The following is a 15,595-nucleotide window of genomic DNA, read 5'->3' as shown; positions in this document are numbered from 1 at the left end:
AAAATTTGATCATGTGATCCCTAAATATCTATAAAGTCTTTACAGCTTTTGGCTCCAGGAGGCCTAGGTGCAAACTTCTCCGGTTGTCCAGAATCTGGGTTCATCTAACACCAGCCGCCTCCACCATGCCGCCAAAGTACAACCACCAACGGAATCAGTCATATACCTTAGGTGCACAGTGGAGAAGTGGGTGCCACATCTGCCCTGGCTCCCAACATCAGCCCCCTGGGACTGTCTCCAACAACAATTGTGATGACATCACCAAAGCCACAGATGATTGGAAGGGTCTGAGAATTACAGTGGAATTGACCATTCAGAACAGACAGACCCAAATTGAGGTAGTATCTTCTGCCTCTGCCCTGATTATCAAAGCCCTTGAAGAACCGTTAAGAGAAAGAAAGAAGCAAGAAACAACAACAACCCATTAAGCACAGTGAAAATACCACTTTTGATGAGATTGTCAACATTGCCCAACAGATGCAGCACGGGTCTTTAGCTAGAGAACTCTCTGGAACCATTAAAGAGATCTTGGGGACTGCCCAGTGTTGATGGCCACCACCCTCATGACATCATAGATGATATCAACAGTGGTGCAGTGGAATGCCCAGCTATTTTAAATAGAAAATATTTCAAGTAAAGATAATTTGACCACCAAAAAGAAATCTTAAAACTCCTTTTTCTTGTCAATTACCACCAGCAAAATCTGGTGTTCAGAGAGTGACTACAAATTCACAAATGCTTTTAAAGCATCAGTTACTAATCTCAAGATGAGACCTTAAAAAACATGTTGAAGGGGAAAATGCCATCAAGTACAACACAGGGCTTCCATGCTGTGTGCAGTAAACCAAGAACTCTGTACTCTAGGACAATGGAGGCAATAAACAAGAGTTAAAGGTCACAGATAAAAAATTTTTATGGCCTAACCAAATGCTCCCACCCTTCTAGTTCCTTCCTCTCAGAGGGAGGAGGACTCCCAGCGTATCCCTGTGATAACCAGCATTTTCTTTCTATAGAACTGCAGGGCTACCAAATGGGAGAAACCGTTAAAACTCTGAACGAGAGTAAAAATAAGATCATAAAAATGACAGTGCTTTAAAAAGCAGAAGCCAAACAAATGCAGATTATTGTCAAGATGTTTTTTTAAATGAGATAATCAAGAGCTTTTCCACTGAGATTCACTTCTTGGTAAATCAGTGGGCCCTCCCTGGGCAGCTACATGCAGACTGGGGTCATGTTTCTCTCACTCCCTAGACAGGGTCTACCCCAAAGAATGAATGAAAGGCAAGCAGTTTCACCAAAATAAATCAACAGAAATAAAAGTAATGAAAAAATTTAAAGCCTGTTGATCCATGTAAGCTTTCAAAGACTATCCTTGGAAAAAACACAAGACATTGGTGCAGGGGTTGCCTGGGGAACAGTGGGAAGCAGAGTCACTCTCCACTGTCACTTTTCAATATGTACCATAAATGTTAGGGCAAAAGAGGGAGTGCCCAAAAACAGTTAACCCCATCAGACAGCTTTCAGAAAGAAGGATGTATTTTCAGACATGCTGAAAGAATTACTTGTTTGAGTCTTTTGTATAGAAAGGTGTATCAGTTTAGCGATGGATGGGCTGACTTCCTAGGTAGCAATTTTCAACCTTTTCCATCTCATGACATACATAAACTAGTTACTAAAATTCTATGGCACACCAAAAAATATATTTTTGCTGATCTGACAAAAAATAGGTATAATTTTGATTCATGCATACAGCACGGCTATTGTGTTGGCTGTTGTCACTGACTAAATAGGAATTGCATGTTTTGTTTTCTTTTTTGTTAATCCTCACTGGAGGATATTTTTCCCATTGATTTTTAGAGAGAATGGAAAGGAGGGGGGAGACAGAGACATGGATATGAGAGAGACACATTGATTGGTTGCCCCTCACGAGTTCCAATCAGGGCCAGGGATCGAGCCTGCAATCGAGGTACGGGACCTTGACCATAGTCAAACCCATGACCCTTCAGCCCAAGGGCCAACGCTCATGCTCTAACCTCTGAGAAAAACCAGCTAGGGCAGGTATTGCATGTTTTAAAAATTCTTGTGGCACAACAGTTGAAAATCGCTGTCCTAAGGTAACATGACTATATACCAGAAATCGCTGGTTTATCACAGCTATCATGTCCAATTTGACAGCCAGTAACCACATGAGTGTATTTAGATTTAAAGACTGATTAATTAAAATTAAATAAAACAAAAACTTAGTCCCTCAGTCACACTAGCCACATGTCTCTAGTCATCAATGTCCACATGTGGCTAGTGGCTACTGCACTGGACAGCACAGAACATTTCTATCATCCCAGAAAGTGCCAGTCAGTGCTATATTTGAATGCTTGACATTCACAGTCCTAAATACACTGTTGTAAAACAAAAAATAATCAAGTTAAGCATTTTATACCCCAGCCTGCTTTCCAGCTGCCCCTTCCCATCCTACATGCACCTGTAACAAAAAGGTAACCCACATAATCTCTGTGGTACAGAGAAGGCTAAGGAAGCACTGCATACACAGTTTGACTTTGTCCATTCCTCATCAAAGCAAACCTGAAACATGGACTAAATAATGGACCTGGGAGGGGGTTCAAGTTAGGATGGTGAGCTTGAGAGCCCACAGAGCAAGCTGCCTGTTCTTATAGCAGAGTGGTGTTGGCTTATGCACTCTGGGGAGGGCCAGTATCCACACTGGAGCCAGAGCACTGGGTAGGTGTTGCCCCTACACATCCAGGCCCGGGGAGGACAGCAGGGGCTTGGGAGGCTTTCAAAGGGCAAGGTGAGGACAGGCAAGACTTACAAACACGGGAGGTGGAATAGTGGTTGCCAAAGGCTGGGAGAAATGGAGCGTGACTGCCCATGGGTTCCTTTTTCAAGTGATCAAATGTTCTGAAATTATATAGTGGTGATTACTGCATAAGTTTGTGAATATATTAAAGGCATTAACCTGTACACTTTAAAAGAAAATGGACGTGGCGCTTCACATGATGTTTGGAACAGGTATGGCAACTTCAGAGCACATTTCCAGGGATAATTAGTTTCATTCCATTTCTAGTAGGTCAGAGATGCTTTTGCTGGGAACTGAAGACCACGTTACAGATGCCATTTAAAAAACTACTCTTAGCCCTGCTGGCGTGGCTCAGTGGTTGAGTGTCAACCTATGAACCAGGAAGTCACGGTTCGATTCCAGTCAGGGCACATGCCCGGGTTGCGGGCTCAATCCCCAGTGGGGGGGGGCATGCAGAAGGCAGCCAATCAATGATTCTTTCTCATCATTGATGTTTCTACCTCTCTCCCTTCTTCTCTGAAATCAATAAAATATATTTTTAAAACAACCACACACAAAACACTCTTAAATATAAGTTCTGGTTGACCTGAAGCCCACAATTCCTCATTTAGTCATTTCAGGAAGGGCTGCCTATCTACCGCAGCACCACTCACATGAAAGAGTCTCGAGTCATTTTTCACTTCTAATTGAACACTCACTAAACTCTTTTTCTAAAACAATAGCAACTTGCTAACCAGCCCTACAGTCATAGCCTTTGGTTTACCCTTGCCATCCCACACTGACATTCGATGTACTTGAAAGTAACAGACGTGCATTTAAAAATCCTCTAATGCAGCTATCTTGCTAGCTTTTTTGAGATTTCACCAGATCACAGCACTGGTGACCCAAGACAAGGAGAAGGAATGGTGAAGGAAAACAGACTGGAAGCATTTCAGAGCTGGGAGGGACCTCAGGGGTGGAGTGCAGGATAAACCAAACCATGGCTGTGAAAGAAGATACAACAGTCGAAGCAGCTCTGCCAAGATACACGAGGTAGCCAACAGGCTTCAGAGCAGCCAGCCACTCTTGCTGGGCAGAGATGTTCAGCCCTTTCCTCTGATAGTTCCAAATGATACATCCTCAGTAGGCCAATGTAAATGTTAAAAAAAGAAAGCAAACCACCCCCAAGTAACCCTTTTAACACTTGGTACCCATCATTCTAGACCTTATAATGTCTTGTAAAAGTAAAGTAGAATCACAAAGCTTCCAGGTAGAAAGAGCACCGTGGCATCTGGTCCATTCCCAACATTTCAGATGAGAGACATGCGTCATCGCTTGACCTCAGGCTCAGCCCAGGACTCCAGCTCAAGCATGAAAAACAGGAAGCAGGATAAGAGATGCTGGTATAATATGATGGTGCTTACCAGGAAAGGCTACCATCAGGGCAGAAAAATTCAGATGAAAATGGTGATGACTGAAGGGGAAGAGAGGGAAGCAGGTGAGGAGAATAGAGGTAGAGAGGCAAGAAGTGGAAAGAGAAGACAATTTGAACAAGCCAGGGTGGGCATTGGGATAGGAGTGAGTGCAAGGAGCCTGGCAAAAAGTAGAGGGCCAAAGTCAAGCCTCCCTCTGTGGCTCCGGGTCTGAGGCTACAAAGAGTAATAGCAAGAGTCTACACGATGAGCAGCATCTAAGAAGCCTGAAGGGAAGTGAGGTACAAGAATAGGATTCCCCACCGTGAGCTCTCTGAAAGCAAGAACAGTGTCTTACTTTCCCATGCCCAAGGTTGGCACAAGGCCTCACACAGAGCAAATGCTCAATGAAAGCTCAGAAACCAAGAGCACAGAGCAGGGGCCTTCGCTGTGCCCCTCGCCCTAGTCCCCAGTGCCTCCAAAACAGAACCCACACTTCCCTCTCAACCCACTTCAGTGCCACAATCTTCCAGTTGCCTGGGTGCTACCTGGCTTCTCCTCTTTCCCATTTCCACTGCCATTTTCCCAGGCTAGCTCTGTGCCACCACCAAGTAACCCAATCTTAACTGCCTCTTCTCTGGTCTCCCAAACCACCAACCCCAACTACAACCTACCCTCCAGAGCTTGCATTTGAGGGAGGCAGCCATGTGGCCTTGGTCTGCCTTCCCCGGCTGCCTGCCTGTCCACCCCACCTCCAGACAAGCTAGACTATGTCCCTCCCCCATCATACACCTCTGCAATGGCCTGGAATGCCATCACCCATGCTCCCTCTTACTGCCTGAAGAGGAGAAATTCATCCCCATCTTTCACTGAAGAAGCTGATGCATATGTGGAGCTGCTTTATTTCCCAGAGGCCTGGAGCCAAGGAAACATAACTTTCTACAGCAGCAGTAAAGCATGTTCGAACACTGCTCCTTTTTGTCCTTACTGTATACTAGAGGCCCCGTGAATGAAATTCGTGCACCAGTAAGGTCCCTCAGCCTAGCCTACAGGGATCGGGCCAAAACCGGCTCTCCAACATCCCCCAAGGGGTCCTGGATTGCAAGAGAGCACAGGCCAGGCCGAGGGACCCCACTGGTGCACAATCGGGGCTGGGGACGGACCGTAGGAGGGCTCCAGAGCGTGTCCGGCCCATCTCGCCCAGTCCCGATTGGCCAGACCCCAGCAGCAGCTAACCTACGGGTCGGAGCATCTGCCCCCTGGTGGTCAGTGCGTGTCATAGGCTGGTTGAACAGTCGAATGACCAGTCGGACACTTAGCATATTAGGCTTTTATTATACAGGACTAGAGGCCTGGTGTGCACCCTCAGCCTGGCCTGCGCCCTCTCGCAATCTGGGACCCCTTGGGGAATGTTGAACTGTTGGTTTTGGCCTAATCCCTGCAGGCCAGGCCAAGGGACCCCACCAGTGCATGAATCTGTGCACTGGGCCGGTTTTGGCCCAATCCCTGCAGGCCAGGCCGAGGAACCCCACCGGTGCACGGAGGGCATCTAGTATGCATATAAGATCTTTGGTTAATCTCTCCCGCCCCTCCTCTCTCCCCTGAGATTCATCAGTCTGTTCCATGTCTATGCATTGAACGTCTGCCCCCTGGTGGTCAGTGCACATCATAGCTACCGGTCAAAGGGTCGCTTAAGCTTTTATATATATAGTTATTATCCACATTTCAGAAATGGGGAAACTGAGGTTCTAAAGTCCAAAAGCTCCAAAGTCACCAGACAGCAGGAAGCAAGCCTCTTATTCCAAACCTGGGCATTTTCCTCTGGGGCCACACAACAGTGTGGTGACTACTGCCAGGGTCACTACTGCTTCAGTATTTTTATTACGTACAGAGCTATGGGAATCAGAGGGTTTTAGGGTGGAGGAAAGTTGACCTCCACATCCAAGCCTCAGTCTATGACAGATTAAAAAGCCAAGAGGTGCAATGACTTGCCCAAAGGCACACAGCAAGTAAGTGGCAGGAGAGAGGACTGTGGAGGATGTTTACTTCTAAAAACAAAACTGTGTTACTTAATTTAGGTAAGACACAAGATGTAATGACAATCTGTCATATTATACAATGACTCATTGTCCTGAGCTTTCCTCTGCCGTTTGGTGAACTTCCTTCCAAGAGTTAGGAACATTAAAATCTCAAGTGACAGCCATAACCGGTTTGGCTCAGTGGATAGAGCCTCGGCCTGCGGACTGCAAGGTCCCAGGTTCGATTCCGGTCAAGGGCATGTACCTTGGTTGCGGGCACATACCCAGTAGGAGGTGTGCAGGAGGCAGCTGATCAATGTTTCTCTCTCATCAATGTTTCTAACTCTCTATCCCTCTCCCTTCCTCTTTAAAAAATCAATAAAATATATTTTAAAACAAAAATCTCAAGTGACAGACCCACCAAACGCAAGGTATTCAAAAATGCCAAGCCATTCTCAGCTAGAAAGATGATTCAAGTTCAGCTAATAAAAGTGTGTCTCCAGGCATGCCTGCCTTCCACCGTGGCACAGAATGTTTCCTCATCATCTTCTTCCGTGGTATGAGAGGGCAACTGCTCCATCCCCACACATCGACCTCAGGTCACAAAACACCGTGGTTTTGAGGCAGGAGGCAAAAATGCCAAGATCTCCCACAGATGCCTCTCAAAACATGTGCCGTTAGTGTCAGAGGCTGGAATGGCCAGGTTTGCATTCAGAACGCAGATGTGACTGAGGGACACTCTCTCTACCAAGGTCACACAAAGAAATGTGCCAGCCAATCCCCAGTAAGAGTGTCACCTCAACAGATGAATGCCAAGCTACCCCATCTGTCTGCAGGTGTTCATCGAGAACCCCTCCCAACCACTCACCATGCAGTCTCTAAGAACCAGTGCAGATGCTCCAACCAGAGAGTCAGAGCCCCTGTCCAGGGTCCCTGGCCTCCGTGAAATCCCCTTCAATGGTCTGAAGATGACCTGGAGCTTGGTGGTCCCAGGACATGTCCCAGTCACCTCTGCATCCCCGGTGTCTCCACATCATCTCCCCATCCTCAGCACTCCACAAGGCTCAGTATCCTCAACACTATGACCAAGGCTGGCCTCTCTCTAAGACTCTCCTCCTCTTCCCACAAATGTTTGAAAAAACACACAACTGAAACCCCACTTTTTGCTATTGTTGTTAATCCTCACCCAAGGACATTTTTCCCATTGATTTTTAGAGAGCGGAAGAGAGGGAGGTAGCGGGGGAGGGAGAGAAACATTGATGTGAGAGAGACACACTGATTGGCTGCCTCCCGCATGCACCCTGACCAGGGCTGGGGATGGAACCTGCAACCTAGGTACATGCTCTTGACTGGGAATCAAACCCTCAAACCTTGCATGTGCTGGCCAATGCTCTAACCACTGAGGAACACAGACTAGGGTGAAACCCCAGTTTTTATTAAAACATATGCCCTCTTCTTCAAATAATGTGAAGATTTCTAATGGTCTTATGTAGGTAATTCTTGATAGCCCACCCAAACTACAAACACCAGGGAATGTCTTTTTTTGGGCATTTCTCACACTGTTCTTCAGTGCCAGGAATACTGCAGTTACTTATGTGATAAAATGCTTCTATACAGCACCACCATCTATATATGACAAATAGATTTTTATATTTGTGACTCTACTATCTGAAATCATTCCCATTATCTTTATATTATCATGGAATCTAAAAAAGACACACCTGCAGCCAGAGAAAGACAAGTATCACATGATCTCACTCATATGCATGATCTCACTCATATGTGGAATCGTGGCCAAAATAACCTGATGAATGGAGTGGATCCAGAGACATGGAAGCATGGAACAGAGTATGGAATCTTAGAGGAAAGGTGGGGGAGGGTGGGTGGGTGGGAAGTAATCAATCAAGGATCTTGTATGCATATATGCATGGCCCATGGACACAGATGAGGCCATAGATATATGGAGCGGTGAGGGCCTAGGGTGGGCTGGAGGGAGTCAATGGGGGTAAAAAGGGAACATATGTAATATTTAAACAATAAAGAATTATTTAAAAATTAATTAAGTTAAACAATTTTTAAATAAAAAAGACACACCTGTACCACATGAAATGAAAATCCTAAAGTATATTTGGTTGGCAAAGGATAATTCCAAAAACAACCAGACGTCACAGAAATGACATTAGTTTTGATATTAAAAGTCAATGAGGGCCCTGGACAGTTTGGATCAGTGGTTAGAGCACCGACCTACAGACTGAAGTCGAGAGTTTGATTCCTCGTCAAGATCATGTACCTTGGTTGCAGGTTCCCTAGCCCCAGTAGGGGCACATGCAGGAGGCGACCAATCAATGTGTCTCTCTCACGTCAATGTTTCTCTCTCTCTCTCCCCTCTTTCCCCCCTTCCAATTTCTCTAGAAATCAGTGTGTGTGTGTGAGCGGGGGGATGGGGGGGAATATATATCCTTAGATGAAGATTAAAAAAAAAAGTCAATGAGGTATTCGTTTTGATGTCAAAAGTCAAAAGAAAATTTAGCTCAGCCTTCAAATCAATATTCATCTCCTCACCTATACTATCTATCCACATCTTTCACATGAAGCAAATGCAACCTGTACTACCCTGAACTTAGTAATTTACTAAGAACCTCAGGTTTACGAATATTTTCCTCTGTCCTGAACAGCTCCATCTTTCAAGTAGCCTGGACCACACAGAGGTCTCCTAACCTACTGTGCACAGGGAGTCTACAGGGAGTCCATGTCACACCACAGGACCATGTGTTGGGGTTATTTGTTGTGTCTTCCACTGTATGCAGCCATCACAGGGGATGGTGCCACTGGGTGCTAGACAGAGTCAGGGGAATGACTTCTCTTCCTCCTCCTCCTCTTCTCCCAACAAAGTCTGACACCTTTCAGCAAAACTTGACATTCCTGCTTAGGTGGCCATGGTGGCTCCATGCAGTCGTCACTGCACATGACTTCATTAAACCTCATTTACTGAACCAAACCAGGAAGACCACAGTGCTCTTGTGACCACCTGATGTGTCTTCCTCTGCACAGAGTATGGAGGACAGGAACTTCGAAAGAACTCGTGGCCATACTCCACCCAGTTGCCTGGGGCCTGGCCGCAGTGCTTTGATAAAGGGACAGTGACAGTGATGACAGTGCAGACAAGAGGTGGAGCTGCAGCAGGCACAACAGGCAGTTCCACACCTGGAGGGAGGAGTATGCACTCTGACCACGCCCTGCCCAGTGCTCTCCCAGAGTCAAGGCTAAGCAGAGCCCACCAGATATAGAACTATCTTGATTTCAGGCAATCTACCTTTCACAACACTCTCCTGAGAACACACACAGGACCAAAACCATTCTGCACAGTGAGTGTTAAGGTGAACACACCTTCAAGCCACTATCTCACCAGACCCATTTTGAAAGTAAGGAACCTAAGGTTTGGGCATGTTGAGCAACTTTTCCTTTGCCCCACAGCTGGACCAGCCATGCAGCAGCTCTGCGGGGAGAAGGTGAGTCTCCTGACTGCTGGTTCAAACCTCTTTCTCATATGGTTTGTCTCTCAAAGGTTGACCAAATAAGAGTGAGATATTTTCATAAGACATCTTTTTTTGTTGTTAATCCTCACTGAAGAATATTTTTCCATTGATTTTTAGAGAGAGTAAAAGGGAAGGGGAGAGATGGAGAGAATTATCGATGTGAGAGACACATCAAATGACTGCCTCCCGCACGTGCCCCAACCAAGGCCAGAGATCAAGCCTGCAACTGAGGTATGTGCCATGACCGGAATCAAACCCGGTACTCTTCAGTCCGAGGGCGGATGCTCTATCCACTGAGCAAAACTGGCTAGGGCAAGACATTTTTTAAAGACACCCAGAAGCTGCAGGCAAAAGATTATGCGAAATATAAGTAAATTCTGTACAGAGACTTAATGATTCCTAAGCACAAGCACAATTAAGTCAGCTGACATGGCCCAGTTGTGGAGACAGTAGGTCTTGTGACTAGCTCCCCTCACAAGTGGAACCAAAGTTGGGGAGATGGGGGGGGAGGGGGGATAAGAGGGCACATGACACAATGAAAACAGAGGGCTCTATCCCACCTCAGGCACCCCCTCAGCCCAACGGCACTGACAGGGCAGTAGCTTGGGGGAATTCCTGGGACCTATACCAGCTATCACCGCAGAGGGCCTCCCTCTCCCCCATCCACCTGCTCAGACTCAGCCTAAAGCCCCCAGATCCCACAGCCAGGCGCATTTCCCACAGAGAAGCACTGGAAGCCCATTAAGCTCGGCCTTGCAGGACCTTGTTGCGAAGGCCTGGTTGTGGTGTTTGCTGTGCCGAGGCAGGCACTAGTATTATCCCCTTTATAGACAAAGAAATTGAGATGGACTAGTTCATTCAGAGTTGAACTGCCAAACAGAGAAGGGCATGGGGGCCTCTGTCTCCTGGCCCATGTGCTCACGGATCTGTGAATTCTGGTTTTCAGTCTCAGATGCATTCTCGGATCACTCTGGGCAGCATGGTAGGGCTGCAGAAACATTTGTTTTGGCATCAAGTAGAGCCACTGGTTTCGCATCTGCAGCATACCTTCTGTTTGGGTTAAGCACGTCATTTAATCAACAAACTTCAGTTTCTGCACCTATTTAAAAGTAAAGTAACTGAGATGCAAGATGCCTGGCACATAGACCCTAAATATTAGCCACTTTCTCTTTATCAATTCAAAAAGAATTCAAAATTATACTAGAAAAATTTATTTTTCATTGAAGTTGACAAAAGTCTGTTTTTATAAAGAAAACATAGTTGTGTGGACAGAAGCAAAACAAGGAGGACTTCCCTTTCGCCACAGTCTTCTCCAAACTCACTGCAAGGTTCTCACGACTGAAAACTGGCAAGAGCAGTAAGTAATCAACCAAAGGGACCTCCAATGACCAGACTGTGATTATTTCTTAATCGTAACAGGAATTATAATTTTCTGAAGAGAAATACAAGAAAAATGCCAGTACAGGAAGTTCTCACTTAACATCGTTGATCAATTTTGTGACTTGAAGTGAAATTTTACCATAGTCTTCTTGATATAAACAAGAGTTAGGCTCCTAGGGCATCTCATCACCATTTTAACAAGGACAGAATTCAAGGGCCTTCTACACTGTTCATTTCCTTAATGATCCCGCTCACCACCCCAAGTGGAGATTTCCATATCCCGTAAGACAAATGCTACTCTAAGAATGATTTTCAAAGGTTAGCAGCATGTTGTCACAGGACCTTCTTTTCTGGCTGTTAATGGAGGCCCAGGGAGCAGAGGTTGCCCTGAGGCATAAGGAGGGGATGTCCCGAGGTCCTGGGTGTGGAGAAGAAGATCCAAAGGATGCTGGTAGCCCAAGCTCAAGCACAGTCAAGAGGAGCTAAAGGCCAGATGCTGGCTGAGTTCTGTGAAGAAAAGGACATACACGTCCTACTCCTCTCTTAAAAGACACCATTATATATATAGCTTAGCTTTATTATTTATTTAAAGAAACATTTGCTTGCTAAAGTAGGAAAATACATAAGTTACAAGAAGCACAAATTCTAACAAATTTCCATTTTACTAATGAAAAGTCGATTGCTGCTCCAAGCCACACATTGGGGACAGGAACTAAAAACAGAAGCACCAAGGACTTGATTCAAGGCTATTCCAGGAAACCTTTCTGCAAGTCACACCCAACTATGCAAGTGATAGCAAACTTCCCCTAATTACCTGACTGCTAGAAATATAGCCAACCACTCAAGTTTTAGCATCTCACATATAGGTAGTTATTTACAGGTGACAGGGCTTTCACACCAACACCTCAGCTCAACTTTCCAGCCACACTTTGAGAGAATGGAGCAGTCGCTGCTGTTCCTCATTTCACAGGTGAGGACACCTCTCTGATGGAGAAGCAGATTCAAGAGGTCAAGTGAGGCCGAAACCGGTTTGGCTCAGTGGATAAAGCGTCGGTCTGCGGACTCAAGGGTCCCAGGTTCGATTCCGGTCAAGGGCATGTACCTTGGTTGCGGGCACATCCCCAGTGGGGGGTGTGCAGGAGGCAGCTGATCGATGTTTCTCTCATCGATGTTTCTAACACTCTATCCCTCTCTCTTCCTCTCTGTAAAAAATCAATAAAAATATATATGTATAAAAAAAAAAGAGGTCAAGTGAGTAGACCAAGGTCAGAGGGCCAGGGTGACAGGCAGTGAACTCTGACTGAACTCCAGATTCGGGGAGACTGAAGCCACAAACTCTTGAAGGCACTCAAGGAGCTTAACTTAGACACACCTGTAACTAGGAATGAAAAGCTATTTTTTTACAAAACAAACGAAGTTAGTAAAACAAGTTAATATTTTCCTAACCAATCAGCAACTATCACATCCAAAGTAAATTTATGAGGCAAGTTTTAGTTTCTGAAATGTACTAAACTACCTTATACTTACGTCTTTAAGTAAGAATACTTACATCAAAATTCTTTACCAAAAAATGAGTAAGGCCATGATTTCGGTTGAAAATGAGATAGAAAAAGCAAGTTTAATGACACACATTTGGGTTCTCTGTTAGCTTCCAAAATATTTCCTTTTTAAAACTATCAGGACCATCTAATAAATTTGAAGGACCATTTACCAAGGAGCTAAGTGAAAGTTTTTTCCATGCAAAACTCACTGGAAATTTACATTACATTTGCTATCTACAAAAGTGCTACAAATTTGGCCTGAAACAAAAGGGATGTTAAGAGGAATTCACTTGTATAATTGAAGAAAAGCAGAATGCTGAAACAGAAAAGGATAAAAGAAGAAAATAATGGAGAACCAGCGCATCAGAAACAAAAGTGACATGTGGTTTTCTTATTATTTTGGTAGCGACCCTAGTAAAGCTGAAATCTTCTCAATCGCCTCAGAATACCTTGACAAACTTGGTAGACTGTTGTTCTTTTAAATCAGGCCACAAATGTTTTCACTACTTCCTACCCTAGGGGGGGAATTCTTTCCAGGGCATCAAAACTCAAAGGACGTAAAAGACATGTCTTGATGCCCTTAATAACTTTTGAGCCTAGAATACTTGAAGTAGAGGATAAAGTGCCCAAGTCAGATCCTGGAATATTTTTGGCTTCTTATCAACCTTTCCCCAAATAAGTTTCAAAAGCCCATTCCTTTGTTGTATTTCCACCATCTGACATCTGGCAAAGATGCTGCAGTATTTTCTCTCTCCATTTCTAAACTACTGTTTGCTACACAAAATAGCCTACATCAATGATCCTTTGAGGGGGGGCAAAAACAACCTTCAAGAATCTATTGTACTTGCCCAAAGACAGGATACTTCCCGTCTTTTAGCATGCTTTAAACATAGGGAGAAACAGCCTCTTGGGAGGAGAAAAAGGGCACTTCTCCTCCAGAGTGCAACGCCAAATGCGAGACAAACGCAGGAGCGGGATCAGGAGCTGCAGTGAAGGCACGAAGGTGAGCACAGGGCACATCCTAGAAGGGCCTGGGGTCCCCCTACCTTTTCCGCGAGGCCCGGAGCTGCTGGTGCTGCTGCTGCTCCCCCCGGCGCCCGACGAGTCTTTCCTGAGCCTTTTGCTCTGCGGCCTCACGCTGGACCGGAGGAAGTGGTGCTGGTCCTGGGGGCAGGCGGGCGGCGGGGACGGAGCCTGCGGGCCACTCGCGGGGGCCGGGGGGCCGCCGCCCCGGGGGGTCTTGCCGTCCCTCTTTGTGCCACCGCTGTCCTCGGCCGAATCCCCGCCGCCGGCCCCCTCTCCCTCCAACGCATCCTCATCGGCAGCCCTCTTGCCCAGCCTCTTGAGTCCTTCCTCCCCGCCGCCGCCGTCTCCCAACTTCACTGTCATCCTGCGGGAGAGGAGAGGGGCCCTGGTGAGGCGCCGCCGCGAAGTTTAGCCGCCCGCCTCCCTCTCAACATGGCCGCCGTTGTTTGTTCCAGGTCCTCACACGGCCCGCCCGCCGCCGCCCGGCCGAGTCAGCCGCCCCGGACCCCGGACCCCGGACCCCGAGCCCCGGCCCAGACCCCGTGGCCTAGGACACAGGGGCGCCAGGGGCATCGGGCGGCAGCTCGGTGGCCGCGCCCAGATGGCCCTGCCCGCGCGGCGCCCCAGCCCGTCGGGGTCGAAAGGGATCCGGAGTCCCGCGTCCGGGACTCGAGGTTCGGGTTCCTGGGTACCAGCGTCGCGGCCCGAAACCACTTACCCAACGGGGCCCCGGCTCATGGCCTGCGAGGCGAGAAGCCTGCGCGTCGGCCTCGCTCCCTGGGCTGCCTTGGCCGGCTGGGCCTTGGCGCCCGCGCTCCTCCCCCCACAACCCGACCCCTCCCGACCCCCCAAACGCGCGTGGCACCTGGCCCGCGCACCTGCCCCCCACGCCAGCCCCCAGAGTTGGCCCTGGAGTGGGAGCGAGGGGCCGAGATCCACCCCGGCAGGGGAGAGGTGCGGGCTCGCCAGTGTGCACAGGGAACTCCATAGTGGCCCGGCTGCCTGTCCGCCTGCTTATTTTTAAACAGACATAAAGAATAATAAGCTCAGGGTTTCTGGGAATCATGGTTCCCAGGGTGGGAGATGTGTACTGCTGCGGGGATTTAGGAATTTAAAGTATTTTTTGCAACAAAGGAGCCTGTTGCATGGAACACGTTGGAGCCACCCGTGAAAGGGATGGCACAGTATGTCCAGGTCCAAATGCAAGAATGGGTAGAAGACAATTGTGTTAAAACTCTTGGTAACCATTAATAAAAATTCTTCATTAACATTGTTACCCACGGCTGTGTGAAATGTCAACAACAATAAAATGCGATGACTCTAAAAAGCAACTCAGAAGACAGACACACTCAGAAATAAACGAAGAGAATCAGGTACCTATAAACATTATAAGCTGGGAAATAATGTGTACTTGCAATGAAGCAAGAAAGATAATCAGATTCCTCAACAGGTGTCCATGCTATGCCCAAACTGTGTTTGACAAGCTGAACACAACTGCTAAGGACAAGAACATTTTCCATTTAAAAGGAAAGCAAGAACAAGGCAACAAGGTTAACAACAAAATACAAGTAACAGGGGCAAGGACCTCTCATATAAAGGTTTGGAAATGAGTAAAAATCATAGTAATACCTACTACTGCTCTGATGTATTCTGTCACAAAATGATCTCTAGACAGTTTTCATCTGTTGTAATGGATCTTCTAAATCATTTGAATTCGTGCTGGTTAAAAAACAACCCACAAAACAAAACACCCTGCCAACGAAAACAAATAGCCAAACGTAAAGCATTTCATTGTACAGGGCTTCTCAGTATTCACTTCTCAACCTATCTATTTATGTTTATGAAATCTGAAAGGATCCAAAAGGGCCTTTCTCTGGTTTATAATGTG

General features: G+C 46.6%; 1 protein-coding gene and 1 pseudogene across 2 annotated transcripts in view; one reads left to right on the top strand and one right to left on the bottom strand.

Annotated features, from left to right (window-relative positions):
* The window catches only part of CRAMP1 (cramped chromatin regulator homolog 1), a 70,948-nt gene that overhangs the window by 54,540 nt on the left and 813 nt on the right, over nt 1–15,595 (bottom strand). The window contains exon 2 of the mRNA XM_079791570.1: nt 13,728–14,071. Within this exon, the coding sequence (XP_079647696.1) occupies nt 13,728–14,070 (343 nt within the window). The 5' untranslated portion in view covers nt 14,071. The remainder of the gene's footprint in view (nt 1–13,727; nt 14,072–15,595) is intronic.
* Nucleotides 126–13,544, top strand: LOC307111557 (large ribosomal subunit protein uL11-like; annotated as a pseudogene). The gene has a single exon. The product of its transcript is annotated as a large ribosomal subunit protein uL11-like (transcript).

This window comes from Cnephaeus nilssonii, assembly GCF_951640355.1.
Source record: "Cnephaeus nilssonii genome assembly, chromosome: 2".
In the NCBI taxonomy this organism is placed as follows: domain Eukaryota; kingdom Metazoa; phylum Chordata; class Mammalia; order Chiroptera; family Vespertilionidae; genus Cnephaeus; species Cnephaeus nilssonii.
This window is presented reverse-complemented; position numbering and strand designations above follow the sequence as displayed.